General features: G+C 38.2%; 2 protein-coding genes across 3 annotated transcripts; one reads left to right on the plus strand and one right to left on the minus strand.

The window, feature by feature from the left end:
* Window positions 1–2811: 2811 nt before the first annotated feature.
* On the minus strand, window positions 2812–10449 carry rab24 (RAB24, member RAS oncogene family). Of its 2 annotated transcripts, XM_053240411.1 has the most exons (10): window positions 10025–10449; window positions 9846–9936; window positions 9583–9726; window positions 6629–6697; window positions 6464–6542; window positions 6146–6213; window positions 5924–6023; window positions 5753–5803; window positions 4395–4454; window positions 2812–4313 (listed from the first exon to the last, which is right to left on the minus strand). In XM_053240411.1, the coding sequence occupies exons 3-10, from the start codon at window positions 9697–9699 to the stop codon at window positions 4249–4251; spliced, it is 609 nt and encodes a 202-aa protein (XP_053096386.1). In that variant the 5' UTR covers window positions 9700–9726; window positions 9846–9936; window positions 10025–10449; the 3' UTR covers window positions 2812–4248. The 2 variants fall into 2 exon arrangements, with proteins under 2 accessions (XP_053096386.1, XP_034166930.1); XM_034311039.2 differs by lacking the exon at window positions 9846–9936 and having other exon boundaries at window positions 10025–10448.
* On the plus strand, window positions 10436–17572 carry taf9 (TAF9 RNA polymerase II, TATA box binding protein (TBP)-associated factor). Its single transcript, XM_026938362.3, has 7 exons — window positions 10436–10588; window positions 13007–13088; window positions 15045–15181; window positions 15253–15387; window positions 15509–15590; window positions 16600–16710; window positions 16856–17572. The coding sequence occupies exons 1-7, from the start codon at window positions 10553–10555 to the stop codon at window positions 17020–17022; spliced, it is 750 nt and encodes a 249-aa protein (XP_026794163.1). The 5' UTR covers window positions 10436–10552; the 3' UTR covers window positions 17023–17572.
* The last annotated feature ends 1693 nt before the right edge of the window (window positions 17573–19265 follow it).

Here is a 19265-nt window from a genome sequence, read left to right on the forward strand (position 1 = left end):
GGACAAAAACGCTAACAAGTGAAAATGGAACAATATGTTGATGAAAGAGGTTTAATTCCAAGAGAATTTAATTCCAAAATAAATCTAGGATGCTGTTGAAGATCGCATGTTAATGATAAAGATTAATATGCGAGTCGTTCAGGGTGGATTTTTCCTTTTTTTTTTTTTTTTTTTTTAACGTCTTAAAGACAACAAATACTTCCACTATATTCTGAAATATAAATGTGTAATTAGTAATTAAGTCATGGATTTGGCAGAGTGATCTTTTGCTGAATGTAGCAGTGGATGTTCTTAATTATGGAGTCTTGGGCTTCTTTTTAAAGCTGAATTGAATTGTAATATACGCTCAATGACCACTTTATTAGGAACACCATACTAATACTCCCGCTTTGTTTTCAGAACAGCCTCGATTCTGCATGGCATGGATTCCACAAGGTGTTGGAAACATTCCTTTGATATTTTGTTCCATGTTGACAACATCTATGATTTGTCAGCCACGCTTTCATGCTGCTAATCTCCCGTTCTACCGCATCCCAAAGGTGCTCTGTTGGTTTCAGATCGTTTGAGACGACTTCTGTAACATGGCGCATTATCACGCTGGAAGTGTTGCCATCATAAGACAGGTCAGTTGTGGCCATGAAGGGATGCACGTGGTCACCAACAATACTTAGATACTGTAGGTTGTGGCATTCGATTGGTATTAAGTGGCAACAGTGTGTACCAAGTAACCATTCCCCACACCATTACACTACCTCCACCAGCCTGAACTGTTGTCACAAGGCAGGTTGGGTCCATGGATTCATGCTGCTGAAAGCAAAAACTCTGACCCTGCAGCACAGATCGAGATTCATCAAATGAGGTGATGTTTTTCCAATCTTCCAATCAACTTTCCACTTTTGGTGAGCCTTTGCTGGCACCAACAACACTATCAAAGTCACGGAGATCACGTGAAAACGAACTCTTAAACCTGTATCTGGATGATTCTATGCATTGCACTGCTGCCACATGATTGGCTGATTGAATAAGCTGGGATACAGGTGTTCCTAATAAAGTGGTTAGTGAGTGTATACTGTTATAGATTTATATTATGAGTACTACACAGATGGAAAGGCATCAGTAGAGTGCTGGTGAGGATCGGATTAGTAACAGTAACGTAAGACCCATCACTTGACTTCCCTTCATTATGTCTGTGGCTCCCATCATTTTTTTTTTTTTTAAACTTCTGCAGCCAAATGCACACAAGGTGTTTGGATTTGATGCCCCACTGATAAAAGTTTTTAGGGGAAATCCTATTTATGCAATTGGGCTTCTGCAGATTTGCACTGGAATCTAATGGACCACCAGCTAACATCATGCAGACTACTTTTCTTTAATCACACAAAATAATCTCAAAATGTAAAAAATAATCTCAAAATCTAAAAGCTAACAAGGAAGCTAGTACAGCCTGCTTTTTCTGTAATCACAAAACAATAGATAACCGCAAGCAGTGATTAAGGGGGCCAAGCACTTTCTGTCCCCCCCCCCCCCCCCCCCTTAGCGACGCAGGAAGACCAGAACCCAACTGCACAATCAGAATTAGCTCCCTAAGAGATAGACTCAATTTGAAGGCAAAACATCAAGCCGTTGCTAAGATATTGCCTCACTTCCTGTTTTCAGTAGCCCTTCCAAGTTGCACGTGAAGTCAAATCTTGTTTCTTAACTTTAGGTCATGTTGCTAAATATATGTGTCAAGTCGGATGTCAATACATAAAAGTCTCACGATGGTGTGATGCAAATTTCATGATTGTTTGGCAGAATTTCTAGGAGAAGAGGCAAAAAGAGTTTTTATTCCATTTCAAAATCCTGCCTGGCAAATCACAACTTCTTTACATGGTGAACATAAATTCTTTACAGTGCTTGGCCCCCTAATAATCTCCAAATGACTTCTGTCACTTATTTATTTATTACACGTGTAGAAATTTAGCGTCTGCCATTTGAAACTCCTCCAGGTTTATTCTGCTGTTGTATTACATGGTTTATGCGTAAGCTGTAGTTTTACTCAAGTCAGATGTTCAGTCCTGTCCGTGGTCAGGAGGTCATTAGCGTCCGTGTTAGCTTTTAGAGTACATGGTAGCTACTTTAACTCCAGTGCAAATGTGAAAGAAGCAGTTTGAACACCAAACATGACTTGACTGAATGACTATATTGTAGGTTTAAAGTGTGCCAACTTCATTTTGCACCACCTGCTGGTAGAACACAAACTACACCCAGAATGTGACCAAAATCCTTCATATTCCCAGCACCTGGTTTATGTGTGTAATAGTGTCTATAGGTTTCAGAAAGTGGCTAATACTGATTCATGGACAGGAATAAAATGGCTGATTTGTCGTGTATATTTGTACAGTAAAACTCTATATTAAAGTGACACTACAAGCAGATCCTGAAGCTCGCTACATGGTTGGTGTACAATTCACTGCGAAAATTTTTACCATAACCATTCAGAATTTTTCTACTCTTAACCGAGGCAAAGAGTCTGACCAAAGGCCTCTCTTTGCATGTTTTGCTCTCTTGTAGCTACCAGGTAACACACTCTTGCGAATCTGCGAAAGTACTGTAGCGCAGAGATGCTAATCAAATGGTCAGTGTAGTTTCACTTTAGAGTTAAGATCATCACAATGCTTTGGACCTGAATGTTATTAACTTGTACACTGTACTCCTGTGTAAAATGACAGCTTGCTATTATAACGGTTATTATTTTTTACACTCTGTCATTCTACTGCTTTGCTCTGCTTCCTCTTGCTGTATTGGATGAAAGAAAAAAAAATACAATGCTGCCTTGTGAGAGCGTTTAATTGTCCTGTAGCGCTTTGTACATAATAAATGACAAGTACAGAAAGTTTCACGTTCTAACTGACAAACCTTTTTTTATACCACGGTTATCAATCTGCTGCTCACAATGAGATTCATTCACATTCACATATACACACTTCTCAGGCATGTGTGCTCCATTACTGGAGGTTGTGTTATTCCTTTACAAGGATAATGTCGTCTTCCTGTGGATCAGATCACAATCAATCAGCTCACGCCTTTTGTACGTTTCGGAGAATGTTGCGTGTACGATAGAGCCACAGCAGCGAGATTGGTGAACACTTATTGTTTAGTGTCAAGTGCATGATTCAGGCTCGTTCACAACACTGGATCATGAGAATAAAATACACACTGGCTGTCAGAAGACCTGTTTGTATGGCACGAACACTATTTCCATTCGTACAGTGTGTATTCTGTACAGGCACAATAATAAGCTGAAATGTCTCAAATACAAATGAAATGATTTTTCACATTTGTCAAAGACAGAATTCCTCATCCATATCAAACTCAGGTAAAATGAAAAGATTTTATGTTTGCAATGTAAACACGAACATCACATCTGATGCGCGATGCAGATCCGCTTTGGATAAATGAAAAAACCCAAAGGTCAGAGATGTTTCCAAACATTTCAAAATGCAAAGGCTCTTCCAAAAAAAAAAAAATAATAAAAATAAAAAACAGTAATAAACCTAAGGCTCAGTCGAAATGAGGAAGCTACATAAATGTGCATGCAAATGAACACCCATAAAGTACATGACTCTCAAACACATTGGACAGAAATAGGTTTTTTTTTTTTCTGTTTAATTTCTCAGCATTTTCTTCTATGTCCTGTAGACAATCTATAAGAAATTAAACACCGCCTGGCTCATCCAGAACCAGCTCCACAACCCACATCTTGACCTTAATATCACTGTCAACAGAAAACTGGTCTCAGTTACATGTCAGGGAAAAAAAAAAAAGCAGCTTCTACGAACAACCACAACGATTTAGCTTAGTACTGCAAATAAATAGACTGTACGAGCGAACCAGTGAGTGTATGGCAGTGAGTGTATAGCATGTGCAAACTCAGATCATCAAACAGACCCTCACTGCTTTCACACTGTGTGTGTGTGTGTGTGTGTGTGGGGAAAAGGCAATCAGGAACTGGAGTAATAATCACTTCCATGCACTGCAGGTTCCACTTCTCAATTCTTCCCCATTTACAGTGCTGTAAAGAGTCTGTTATTACCGAAGAGTTTCATGAAAATCTGTTTCACAAAAATCCGTAACAGAACTCGAACTTTATCCACCGATAGAACTGGAAAAAAAATAATGCAGTCTCTCATTAAATTTTTTTTTTAAATAAAAAGGCAGGAGATGTTGCGGTGACACGACGCAACACGACAGTGTCCTTGTGTTCAGTCAGTGATGACAGCAGGTGTACAAATACGAGTTCTTCTTTGGGTCCAGGTTCACTCCTTTCTCCTCTGAAAGCAAAAATAGCGTGTTAGATTTGTGAAAGCAGACAGAAAATAGAAAATCGTGTAGTGCTCGTGTGAGATTTTTACCTGGCAGAAGCTCAAAAGCCGAGTTACTGAAATCCTCGGCTACTTTCATAAAGAGTGCATCTATTACAGAGTGAAACAGGAAATGAGTTACTTTTTATTTCTTTTGTTTTTCAAGCATAAAAAAGCTACAACTATTGCTTACTAGAGCTATCAGAATGCTGCTCACTCTTTATGTAATATTTATGTAACATAATTGGAGGAGAAAAAAAAAAATCAACATCCAGATTTTAGGATTCCTAACTCGTAATACCTCAACTTTTTTGGGTAAATAACCAAAGTGTTCACTGATGTAGCATCATAGATATAAATAAATGCACATAATTAATGCAATGAATCTGTGTATCATCCATTCAATCTATAAACCAAAAAAATAAATAAATAAAAAACAGAAAACAAAAATGTCTGAATTTTCCCATTTATTGTCTGGCTATTTTAGTGGAACAATCTAAAGTCTGAATATGATGTTTTAAAATATTGGTCTATATATTAAAGCAAAATCCAGGTCGATGAATGAGATAAATCTGTTAAGCCCATAATGTCATTGTGTTTAATAGGCATAGGCAATTGTCAAATTGTTTATTAAAAAAAAAAAGTTTCCATAACTAGGCTCCATTACACACAGTGATGCTGTGGGCTTAACCAATTTAACCTTGTTTATGATCAGCTGCCTTTTCTAGGCTCATTGACGTTGTCATCCACTTCTCCTTCCTCCTCATGTTGTGGTCCTGGTAAACCTGCGGACGCACATGGCTGAACATTTCTCTCCACCTCCTGGAGCCAGATTGTCCGACATTTTGTAGAACATCACTCCATTGCGAAACATTTCAATGATGTCATCCACGTCCGTCTCCAATGCGGCCGACTTTCCGACGTCTTTCAGCTATTTTCCCAACGTCTTTCCTATTCAAAGACTCATAGCTCCCCTGCTGGTGTCTTTTGCACGTGTGTGTGTGTGTGAGAGAGAAATGGAACATGAGAAAAACCCGAGAACTCAGGATTTAGATGCTTGTTTAATATGAAACAATCCGTTTTTGTTTTGTGGAAATTAAATAGAAATTTAGACAAGAAAAAAGCTTGTTTTTTCATCTTCCGTTACAGATATGGATTGAACGGATGATAGACAGATGGCCACGATAGTACGAAGACAGTACGATTTTTGCCTCCGTGTGATTTTCTGTGCTTGAGAAAGTGACGTAATTTTCTCCTTCATGCGAGACGAACACTTACCGCAAGGTTACTACTTACTTTTAGGCTACAATGTTCGCTCTTGTCCGTGGGAGGAATAAAATTACAGGCTAAAAAAATTACAGTTTTATGTAATTGAGATTGAACTGTAATTTGACGGCTCTGCTGCTTACCAACATTGTTTCCTGTTTTGCTAGAGGTCTCAATATGCTGTGCTCCTATTTCTGTGGAATACAGAGGGTGGTGTGTTCTGATTACTGTTCACTGAAATGTCAATACCAAAGAACAACTTGCATGAAGTGGAAAACATTCGGATGCTGACGCTGTACAACACGAGCGTTTACCTTCCACAAAGTCCTGTACGTCGTGGTAGTCGACTTGCCGTGCGCTCCTGTCACCTTCGACGAGGTCGTTCTTGGTGCCGCACAAATAGATCTTACAGTGCTGTAAACAAACAAACAAACAAACAAACAAGGTAGCTGGTGGATTTTAGTATATAGCAAAATCATATATATGTATGTACTGCACTTAAAAAAAAAATCAGAAAAGAAAAGCGATGTGCGTACCTCTTCAAACGTCTGTAGCTCCTTTACCCAGAATCTGGCTCTCTGGAAGCTGCTGTTGTCCGTTAAGTCTAAACAGGAACGGTTCAATAAATCATGACCATAAAGATAAGAACAAGATGATGATGATGTTTTTTTTTTTCCCCTCACACTACATGTGAATTGCTCGAAAGTTCACTTTATCTAAAGAGACAACATGAGCCACAAAATATAGCAGGACGAGAGATTGAGAGATTTTCTCTTCAATAAAACTCTCTTACTATCTTTGATTTCTTCCAAATAAAAAAAAAAAAAAAAAAAAAAAAAGGAAAGGAACGGTACCGTAACACACAATGGCAGCTCGAGCTCCTCTGTAGTAAATTCTACTCATGGCCTCGTAGCGCTCAGATCCAGCTGTGTCCTACAAGAACGCAAAGCAGTTTGTGCGAGCCTGATTTTTGCCATGACTTTATTAAAAAGGAAACTTGACAGCACAACAGGACTCACCCATATTCCCAGCGTAATCACTTTGTCACCAACATTAATGGACTTGGCAACAAACGCAGCTCCAATGGTCTATATGAGGAAGACAGATATATGACACAGATAGAAACATTTCAAATCTGGCACCTAGTAGGCTTGTGAGATAGAATAATTTAATGTCTATACGATGTTACGCTGCCACAACATCCAGTGACGCTTACTCCAATTACATTATATTATCTGCGAACATTTACACATTTTGCGTAGGAACATTTAAAGAAATTTAACATCGGAGGATGCTAGTATGCATTATCGCTCCGAAATACACCAAAAGAGCAGGCTCCTAAATAAAACGGGAGATGTGCCAATCGACACATGAATCTGGATTTTAATTCTGCAGGTGCTTTGGAAACATTAACAGACTCCGCCTGGAAGCCCCGCCCCCTTCCCACCGTCTCACATACTCTCGACTGGTCTCTAATAAAATATATGTACCATTGACATAAACGCGTGTCAAAGCAAACACTTTACGAATAATGTTAATCGCAGTAATAATAATTAGAAAGTGATTAAGTACACCTTTTTATTTATTTATTTATTTATTTTGCTCTCCTGTGCCCGTGAGCGCTCGGACACGTTCAATTCAAACACTTTGAGCAGAAGCGCATGATGTCCTTGAAGACATGAGATGTCTGGTTTATATCAAAAACGTATGTGGTGTTTATTATTCTCCTGTTTACTCTGCATTACTGCGTACAATCCCCCAGCCAGCTGATTTCTGTGACTGGCGCTGCCATCCAGCAGTTCCCGACTGCACAGCTGGTAACGTATTAGATTTTAATTTTAGAAATCTGACGAGGGGGCAACAGATGAAAATTAGCCTGCTGGGCTAACTCTGGCTTCTTTACAGTATCTGACTGTTGATTAATGAGCACTGTTCCTATCAAATAAAAAATAAATTAAATTAATATTATTAACCCCTTCCTCTACTCTCCTTAAACCTGAAATGCTCATCTTCCTGTCTTTGTAGGATATATTCAGCATTATAACTATTTAGAAGTGAAGAGATTTATTTTACAGCTGAAACTGAAGCTCTGCACTATCTGTAGCTTTCTAAGGTTTCATTGTCTCTGTGTGTGTGTGTGTGTGTGTGTGTGCTAGTCTTTCAGTTACACCATGATAAAACAAGAAGTACTCTGTTTTCAGAAAAATGAGGAGGGATAATAAAGAAAAAATCAGATATATAAATATTTGCACCCTTCTTTATCTCTTGGACTATCCTCCGTCCATGTCAGGCTCTCACGTGGAGTTCAATAAGGTGCTTTACAAGAATACTTCAATATTTTTCAGCCCAGTTTACCACATACGGAGCGTGCTGACGATTACAACATACAAGAATTTCTAAATGTTTCCCCTCACACGAAACCCACGGACATTTCCACAAACGTTCAATTCTGTCAACAACAACAACAAAAAAATCTGACTCCAATTCAAAGCTACAAATATTAAACTCTAACCACAATTTTAGAGAGAGAGAAAGTCTGTTTAATGTCTGTCCTTTTCTTATGAAGTTCATTCAAACACTGCAGCAACACTGTAAAATACAATTTCAGTTATCTCGGCTTGAGGTTTGTGGTGTCCGTGTGCATCGGTCATGCAAAACCACAAATTCCTCTTTTTGTAAAAGATAATGTATTCCTGACAGGGTGACCTTTACAGATTTAGAGCTTTATTTTTCCACAAAAAATAAACACTAAACACATTTACTGACTGCTTCAACAACTGCCCTTAGACTTCCTGAAGGGCATTTCCAAAAAAAAAACGAACTTTCCGCCCTTTCCTCAGTATGAGGAAATGTCAAAATTCTTGTTAGTGGTAATCACACATCCACTACAGATAGCTGCACGACAGGAAACCTGAGATCTATTCGAACTGAATTAGTTTTTAACTTAGGAAGGTGGGATCAAGGAATATAATTATTCCTGGAGTATTTCTGGGATATGAGTCTCATCTGAATCTGTTATATCAGTCATTTTTTTACAGCATATGTCTGAAAAGATTCTACAATTTTCCCTTCTATAAAAGCAGCAGAAATAACCCCAGATAATGCACAATGAACGAAATAAGATTTCATTACATCCTGGAGGAAAAGAGGTTTTGCATTTTCTCCTTAACATAAAGACACTCCAGGAAGCGTTCACTCTTTTCTATCTTTTCTCACCGACACCAAAGTTTAAAGCACAGAACGATAAAAAATAGATGATGTTTAAAAGGACGTGTCGGACGTGAAGTGGAAAGTTATTGAATTCCTAACACAGGTAAAACCTGAAGACATGCTGTGGTCATGTGACCTACTCCTGCGCAATCAAACGCATCATGACACGTCATATTTACTAACATGTTCATATATATCACCTGGGTTTTTTTTTTTTCTACAGGTCATTTCACAGGTGATCAAATACGACTTAATCTTTCCAGACGCGTGTAGGAGCAGTTTCGTTAAAAAAAAAAAAAGACTGATATGACAGATTTGAGAGAGGTTAAAATTCCTGAGAACAAAAAATTCCAGTAATAATTACATGACCTCCACCTCCACCTCCTCCACCTCCACGTCTAAAACTAATCCAGTCCGAATAGGGTTTAATTCCTTCTCATGAAACAAGAATCCTGACGTTTTCCTTGCTCTTAAGGAGCGCTTATAATAAAGCAAGTGCGTATAATAAAGCTCAAAACGATCAGTTTGTACTAAAACGAGCCGCATGTTGGTCGTGTGATGGTGATGGTATGCTTGGAATTTCTGGTGTGACGAGTGTGTGTCGATTGTGAATGCGCTCCCATGGTGTTCGAGTCGCTCGCAGAAACAACATATATGTAAAAATCTGTCTGAATGCTAGTATGATACTCCTGAAAGCTAATTCCTTTCACTCCACAAAAACCAAAGAGATGTCTCAATCTCAGATGTGTGTTCTCCTACTCACGTTTTGATACGGTCCAACGAGGAAGCGATGGTGAACATATCTCTCCACCAGGCTGGTTTTACCCACGCTCTCCTTCCCCAGCATGACCACCTTGGCATCAACGCGCATGGCTGTCATGGTTTATTTGTGAGGATGGAAAGAACACTGGAGAGAAAGAGGAACCTCGGTGTTAAGAGCTGCATGACTTGATGGAGCATGTTATTTGGCAACTTGATTGACAAGTCTATAAAAACTCCCTCTAACAAACAGTTAACATGACTAACTTCAGTTACTAAGAGTGAACACATGAGGCTAGGTAGCCAGACATCTCATCTCATGTCATGTCATGTGGTGTGATGTGATTCCCAACATGACCTGAATCATAGGAAGGATTTTTCAAAAACAGCAAAACAAAACAAAAGGCAAAGTCATGTGGTTCAGCTCTTGTTAGTTTTCTACTTACCTTTAGTCTTTAGTAGGCTGATACTCGTGGTTGGTTTAAATTATTATTATTATTATTTTAATTATTTATTTAGCTAACGTTACCTAACTGCCTATCTCATACTGAAAATGAAACCTGCTAAGCTCGTCTCGTGATAAAGGAGTCAGCTACCTAACAGGTACACGTACATTAGCATCAAGCTAGCTAGCTAATCCTTTACACGCCAATACAGTTTAAAACACAGTGCTAGCTGGCTAACTCCTATTCTGACGTCACTTAGCTAGCTTTTGGCAAGAAAATTCCAAACCGCGTTAGTTTCAGCCTCCCATGAGCACCTTCTCACAACAATACTGTTCTTCGTCTTATTATTATTATAATAATTATTATTATTTTTAGGATTATTTATATAAACACACACAGACACACGGGCTAAAAACAAACCCTCCTACTCAGGAACTGACGAAGGCGAAGGCGAGGACCACTGACGTAACCGGATATGACCTCATCAATATGGCTGTCTGTAGGCGGAGCTAGTGACCGAGTGTGAAAATGGCGTCTCCGAAAACTGTTCCTAAAGATGCACAGGTATGGTCGTTAATACCGAGCGTTTTGTGTTGTGTGGGTTTTGTTTGTGCGTTAGAAACATGTCAGGCAGTTAAAAGACAAGTTTGCCTCAGTGCACAGGTTTATAACTCGGTGAATTAAACCTTTAAACTGATCAGTGCTTGCGTGCGTTAAGAGCTGGGCTGCTTTTTTTTTTTGAATGAGAGTTGAATGAATCGTTTGTGTTTGTTATGAAGTCTTTAGATAAAGTTGTAGGTGCAGGAAAGTGTAAAAAAAAAGCATGCTGTTTTCTCCACTGCTTGCACAAGGATAGTAAAGTAAAAATATATGCGTATCATATAGCGATTCTTGAAGGCGTTTCTACGACGCACGATATGTATCACGACGCACGATATGTATCACGACGCACGATATGTATCACGACGCACGATATGTATCACGACGCACATGTTTACAAACTGACAACAATACAGCAGTGTTGTGTAAAAATGAGCTGATTCCAGTCTGATAACAAAAAAGATATAAAGATATCATAATATCTCAGGAAAGTGTATTGTGAAAGAGAAAGAGAGATTGAGAGTGAGAGATGGGTATAAATGGAGAGATTGAGAGTGAGAGATGGGTATAAATGGAGAGATTGAGAGTGAGAGAGATGGGTATAAATGGAGAGTGAGAGTGAGAGAGGTGGGTATAAAGGGAGAGAAAGAGTGAGACAGATGGGTATAGAGAGAGAGATGGGTATAAAGAGTGAGACAGATGGGTATAAAGAGTGAGAGAGATGGGTATAAAGAGAGAGAAAGAGCAAGAGAGATGGGTATAAAGAGTGAGAGAGATGGGTATAAATGGAGAGAACTAGTGAGAGAGAGATGGGTATAAATGGAGAGAGCGAGAGAGATAGATATAAATGGAGAGAAAGAGCGAGAGATATAAATGGAGAGAAAGAGCGAGAGAGAGATGGGTATAAATGGAGAGAAAGAGCGAGAGAGAGATGGGTATAAATGGAGAGAAAGAGCGAGAGAGAGATGGGTATAAATGGAGAGAAAGAGCGAGAGAGAGATGGGTATAAATGGAGAGAAAGAGCGAGAGAGATGGGTATAAATGGAGAGAGAGTGAGAGAGAGATGGGTATAAAGGGAGAGAAAGAATGAGAGATGGGTATAAATGGAGAGAAAGAGCGAGAGAGATGGGTATAAATGGAGAGAAAGAGCGAGAGAGATGGGTATAAATGGAGAGAAAGAGCGAGAGAGAGATGGGTATAAATGGAGAGAAAGAGCGAGAGAGAGATGGGTATAAAGAGAGAGAAAGAGATGGGTATAAATGAAGAGAAAGAGCGAGAGAGAGATGGGTATAAAGAGAGAGAAAGAGATGGGTATAAATGTAGAGAGCGAGAGAGAGATGGGTATAAATGAAAAGAAAGAGTGAGAGAGATGGGTATAAATGGAGAGAGAGAGAGATGGTATAAATGGAGAGAAAAAGCGAGAGAGAGATGGGTATAAAGGGAGAGAAAGAATGAGAGATGGGTATAAATGGAGAGAATTAGTGAGAGAGAGATGGGTATAAAGGGAGAGCAAGAGTGAGAGAGATGGGTATAAATGGAGAGAAAGAGTGAGAGATGGAGATAAATGGAGAGCAAGAGTGAGAGAGATGGTATAAATGGAGAGAAAGAGTGAGAGAGATGGTATAAATGGAGAGAAAGAGTGAGAGAGAGATGGGTATAAAGGGAGAAAGAATGAGAGATGGAGATAAATGGAGAGTGAGAGAGATGGGTATAAATGAAAAGAAAGAGTGAGAGAGATGGGTATAAATGGAGAGAAAGAATGAGAGATGGGTATAAATGGAGAGAATTAGTGAGAGAGAGATGGGAATAAAGGGAGAGAAAGATAGAGAGATGGAGATAAATGGAGAGAAAGAGTGAGAGAGAGATGGGTATAAATGGAGAGCAAGAGTGAGAGAGATGGTACAAATGGAGAGAAAGAGTGAGAGATGGAGATAAATGGAGAGTGAGAGAGATGGGTATAAATGAAAAGAAAGAGTGAGAGAGATGGGTATAAATGGAGAGAAAGAGTGAGAGATGGAGATAAATGGAGAGCAAGAGTGAGAGAGATGGTATAAATGGAGAGAAAGAGTGAGAGATGGAGATAAAGGGAGAGTGTCGTGTCTTTGTGGATTTTGCTCGACGTATTCTCATTGGTTCCTGACTTTCAGACACTCAGTATTTTATACTGAAAACAGAAAAAAAAACATATTTTAAGTTTTAAAGATCACATCACATCAGCTGATTGTAGTCTGATAAAAAGATATAACGATATCCACCATATCTCATCAAGGTGTATTGTTGCATCATTGATCAGAATATCGATATTATATCTTCATATCATCCTGCCGGTGTTTCGCTCGTACTGCTTCGATGAATACATCACAGTTCTTATGCTTCTTTTAGGTTATGATGCAGATTTTGAAAGACATGGGAATCACGGAGTACGAGCCGAGAGTCATTAATCAGATGTTGGAGTTCACCTACAGTAAGTTACAAAACCACGTAACACCTCAAACCCCTCTAAATCTCATGCAGCAGTGTTACACCACAGTGATCCACTCATAACCACTGCTGCAAATCCGACACATTATTTATGTCCATTTAGTAATAATAATAATAAACTTTATTTTATCTAGCACCTTTAAAAAGGCTTCTCAGGCGCTTTACATAGGAAAAGAAAACAGAAACATAAGTACATAGCATAAGACAAAGTATATAACCATGCATCAGAAACAGTTAATAATAAAATACAATTCAAAATAAGAATAATAGTTATAATAATTGAATCAAAAACAAATTCATCAAGTAAAAGCTATCCTAAAGAAATAAGTTTGAGAGGAGAATAAAGTACACTAAAAGATTTCTCTAAGATCAGAAGGTAGTGAGTTCCACAGTTTTGGAGCAGAAGAAGGAAAGGCCCTTTCACCCGTAATACATAAACGAGTGTGAGGGACGGTTAAAAGACCAGAATTAGAGGAGCAGAGATTTTACACATTTTGGGGTGTAATGGGTTAAAAGATCAGCCAAATACTGGGGAGCCAAACCATGCAAAGCCTTGTATGTAAGTGTGAGGATTATAAAATCAACATGAACACATTCTTTAAACCTCCAGAGTCCACGATTTGCCCAGAATAAAACATACATTTTAGGATTGTGCTCTAAACCAACGATCTCCACTTTCAGCACCTCAACTCAGATCTCACTATTTACTTCACAATACAATACTTTACAATACTTTACAATACTTTACAATACTTCACTATACTTCACTATACTTCACAATACTTCACAATACAATACTTCACTACACTTTACTATACTTCACAATGCTTCACAATACTTCACTATACTTCACAATACTTAACTATACTTCACAATACTTAAAATTACTTCACAATGCTTCACTATACTTCACAATACTTAACATTGCTTCACTATACTTCACAATACTTCACTATACTTCACTATACTTCACTATACTTCACTATACTTCACAATACTTAAAATTACTTCACAATACTTCACTATACTTCACAATACTTAAAATTACTTCACTATACTTCACAATACTTAACATTGCTTCACTATACTTCACTATACTTCACTATACTTCACTATACTTCACAATACTTCACTATACTTAACATTACTTCACTATACTTCACAATACTTAAAATTACTTCACAATACTTCACTATACTTCACAATACTTAAAATTACTTCACAATACTTCACAATACTTAACATTGCTTCACTATACTTCACTATACTTCACTATACTTCACAATACTTCACAATACTTAACATTGCTTCACTATACTTCACTATACTTCACTATACTTCACTATACTTCACATTGCTTCACTATACTTCACTATACTTCACTATACTTCACATGGCTTCACATTGCTTCACTATACTTCACGTTACTTAGTTTATTAGACATAGTTTATTTGAATTAGATGATTGTGGCTTCAGGAGCATAAGCATGCATATGATTTATGATATTACACTTGAAGTCAATCTTGGACACAGACATACTGAAGTCACTAGAGATGCGACATTTTATTATCACTTTATGTAATTTTGTATAGTGAATAGACATTTTTCAGCCATATAATGAACTGGAGGCCTGTTACATATGACATTACTATAATGGTTTAAGTTATGGGCTCAAGTTAGACAAATTCGTGGCCATGACTTTGGTCTCTTGTGGCCACAAAATAATAAATCATGGCCCTGAGATGCTTAGTTTGTGGATTTAAAATATTAAATCATAATAAATCATGTAAGATTCTGTTTTCACATGAGATAGTCAGTGAGATAGAGTCGTAAATATTGAACATGTTTACCACTGAATAATCGGGGTCTATAGGATCAGTTATCCTCTAGTGTGGCCCAGGTGTAAATTTCTGCCTGCTACACCTTTATCTTTCTGTAGGATACGTCACAACCATAATCGAAGATGCCAAAATATACGCCACCCATGCTAAGAAGACCAACGTGGACGCAGATGACATACGGTTAGCCATCCAGTGTCGAATGGATCAGTCCTTCACGTCTCCACCGCCACGAGATGTAAGTCATTTCCTGTCCTAAAATCCTCATTGTGTGATCCTGAACTCACTGTGTGATCGTCTTTCTCTCAGTTTCTACTCGAGGTTGCCAGGCAGAAGAATCAAACCCCTCTGCCCTTGATTAAGCCGTACGCAGGTCCTCGTCTTCCTCCAGACCGCTACTGTTTAACTGCACCAAACTACAGGCTCAAGTCGCTGCAGAAAAAGGTCAGGCTTCTTAGAAGAAGTGAAATTCCAGTGCATGAAGCTCTGATGATGTAAATGTAAATGAAACGTCTGTACAGTGTGTGTGTGAGAGAGACACGGTGCTGACATTGCTGTGTTGTAGGTGTCTTCCTCTGCGGGTAGAATAACAGTGCCGCGCCTCAGCGTGGGGGCCGTCTCCAGTCGACCAAGCACGCCAACGCTGGGTAAGTTCTCCCGAGCTTCCGGATAATGACAGTGTTGTGACGCCTTCCATTAAGTCTGACTTCACTCTACTATTATTCCGGACTTGTATAAGTATTTTTTTTTTGTCTCTTTTAAATGAGAAGATACTTCATTATTCACTAATCAGATTTAACAAGCGTGTTGATAACAAGCGGGTTTCCTTTTAGCTGACCAAAACAAAACATTGCACGTGATTTTAATTTCAACCAATCATTGATGAAAATGTGACAATGTTTTCAGTGCCATATGATCCGAAAAAGAATAAGTAGTTCTACACATTTGTGCTGTTTTAGGAATCAAATTTGTGCAGGTTTAAAAAAAAAAAAAAAAGCCCTTATATTTTTAAAAAGTCACAACTGAGAAATAAAAAGTCGAAACTGTGAGGTAAAAAGTTGCAAATGTGAGACAGTTGTGCGTAATATTTTCTCATACATGGCCGAACCCAGCTTCTATAAAAGATTAAATGTTTTAGTTTTTTTTTTTTACTAAAATATTAGCTAATAAAAATTTGTGAGAATAACACCATTGCTAATGACACTGATAGCTAAATCTTCCATGGCATCTTGGTTATGATTAGACTGATGTATTTCGTTAAAATTTTATTTGTATAGCACTTTTTAAAAAATAGTCATGGTCGCATAACAGCTTTACATTAATCCAAGAGGCGAAAGTGGCGAGGAAAAAGGAGTGAGGACACGACATGAGCAAGAAACCTTGAGACTCAAAATGGAACCCGTCCTCCTCTAGGTGATACCGGATAGTGGGATTATAAATCATTACTCATCTTTACTTTAAACAGTACTGAGTGTGTTGAAAGGAGGTTCAGTGTGAGCAGATTGTGTGTGAGTTCTGAGATGAGCACTGGACAGTTTTTATGATCGCAGCAGCTCTTAGGTACGACTCTACAGTATCTAGGTGAGGTGAAGCACCCGACTGCATTGTTTGTATTGTAGCGTAAAATGTAAAAGGTTTTCTTGTGGTCGTTCTCAGCTACCCCCTCAGTGCAGACGATGGGGTCTAAAGTGGGAACGCCGGTGTCGCTCACAGGTCAGCGCTTCACAGTTCAGATCCCGTCCTCTCAAGCTACATCTGCTAAGTCGGGTCAGTACCGGTGTTCCGTCGAGTCAGCTGACGGTTTTTAACATGGTTTACAAAGTGTATCAAATCTCGAAGATGTTACTTCATTTAATTCAAAGGTAATACCAAATGCTCTGTTTGTTTTTTTTTTTTTTTTAAATATATGTAGCTACTCCGACCACTCCAGGCACGGTCCAGAATGTCCTCATCAATCCCTCTCTCATCAGCTCCAAGAACATCCTCATCACAACCAACATGGTGTCTCAGAACTCATCCAGTGACTCAGGCTCGCTGAAAAGGAAGCACGAAGATGACGACGACTACGATGCCTCGTGACCCCGTGTATAAATAATCATTCATCTGGATCCTTGACGCCGGATCAGCTTGTAAATACGCAATCATTTGCCTTCAGTCTTGCAGCCATGACGTCCTTTTGATCGATTGTACCAGTAACTTTAGCATCTTGCTCGTTGTTTGCTTGTTTTTTGTAAGTAAAAAAAATAAAGTTTTGTTGCATTTTTTCAGAATTATTATTATGAGCTATGCTTTTTTGTGTGTGTGAAAAAATGGATAATGGTAACTGAGGACAAATTGACATGGCTTTTATAATGGATATAAGAAACAGTATGTTTTACATTTAGCTATAATGATTTGATTAAATTCAAGGAAATGACCAGTAGGGAGTGACAAACCTCGATCTTTTTTTTTTTTTTTTTTTTCTTTTTATATAAAATACATTATTTGTATTTTCAGTATATAGTGACAGACCTGTACCTAAACTTATTGGTCATGACGTGGTTTAAATGTTTTCAAGAAACCCCACAGAACAGATGTCACTGTATAACTTTAAAGGTTCCTAAGCAATAAAAAATTGTTTGTCTCTTTATTATTGTGTACATTTTTTTCTTTTGAAATGGCCAAATGCTGGAAAAGTAGCTTGAGAGGCTTTTTGCAAACATTTAAAAATATTATTTATTATAAAATAAGTTTTTAATGATATAAATAAGTTGACTCTGCATTGATATAAAAAAACGTATTAATATTTTGAAATCACAAAGTTGTGGCTAAGTGCTTCTAGGGTCAAAGTTCACCCGTAAAAACATTTTTCTTGTGGATAGAGAAATATCAGATGTGCCATTGGAGTTAGACCTTTCAATCTTCCTGTAAAATAATTTTACCATAAAAAAAAGATTTAATTGAATAATTAGGTGATGCAAGTGTGAGTAGTGATGTGTACTTTGAGATGATGATGCCACCATCTTAGAAATTAATAGAAATTTGTCATTGGTGTTACTGTCACTAATGTGACATCCTGTGCTTGTGACACTAGTGATGATTAATAAATCAAGTGACTTAAAGTAATGGCACAACATTAAAAATCAAGAATATTGCTTATTCGTTCAAAAAGAATTTCATTACAGTCACTTTTCAGAATGGCTCATTTATGTGACTTTTTTGCCTTTTAATTATGAGAAGGTGCATCCATAATTAGCATTTCCCCTTAATTACTCTTAGTTACTCTTAATTATTTTTTTAATGTTCACTCCTCCTGGATGGCTTGTTCTGATCGCACTGACTGACTGATATTTGATATTTGCCAATTTCATATTTTCCACTGAAACCTTTTCAGTACTTGTTCATAAAAATGATGTTTGAATCTGTCATGGACCGATGAATGCTCATCATTTATCGATAAAGATATGCTAATGGGAAATCTTCCCAGCTGCAGAGAACAAGCAAACTGTAGTGTATCTGCATTTTGTACTGGAGGTTTAAAGCTAATGTTGCTAGCAAGTAAAGGACACTCATAGCTACCAGAATAGCATTTGTGCAGACTTCAGGTCCAGATTCACCCACACCTGCATCAAAAAGACTTTGCTTGACTCAGTAATAACTTTGGATTATAAAGAGTTTTTATAAAATAGTTAAATATGTCCACTGGAAGTGAGCGTGTTTTCATTTATTATGTGCATATTAAAGGATAAAAATCAAATTGGAGCTATATTATTATCCAGAATCCTTTCTAATGTCTTGGTTAACTCCAGGACACTTCCTGCTACTGACAAACTACTGACTAAGAAAGGGTGAAGGCTAGCACGTGCTTTCGCCCAGTCTGGTGAACTTTTTGACCTGCTGCTCATTAGTGATGTGCCATTGGCAACCGAGTCGGCTCTTTGAACGAGGAGAGTCGACTCGCATATATGAGTCGTTTATTTGTATATGTAGGCAATGCCTTTTTACTCTTGTAGGGTCTGCTGGACTGCTGCTTTCTGAAGATGTACTGAATGTAGTCAAGCGATCGGTTATCGGGATAAAAGGAAATGAATCTTCTTAATGAATTCCACACACAGCAAGCACAATGACATTCATTAATTCATTCATCTTCAGTAAGGGCTTTATCATGATCAGGGTCACAGTGGATCTGGAGCCTATCCCGTAACACTGGGTGGGACGCCAATCCATCACACACACAGAGTCACACACTCATTCACAACTAGGGGCAATTTAGCGCAGCCAGTCCACCTACAGACATGGTTTTGGATGGTGGGAGGAAACCGGAGAACCCAGAGAAAACCCAT

Source organism: Pangasianodon hypophthalmus, chromosome 15 (assembly GCF_027358585.1).
Source record: "Pangasianodon hypophthalmus isolate fPanHyp1 chromosome 15, fPanHyp1.pri, whole genome shotgun sequence".
NCBI classification, from domain to species: domain Eukaryota; kingdom Metazoa; phylum Chordata; class Actinopteri; order Siluriformes; family Pangasiidae; genus Pangasianodon; species Pangasianodon hypophthalmus.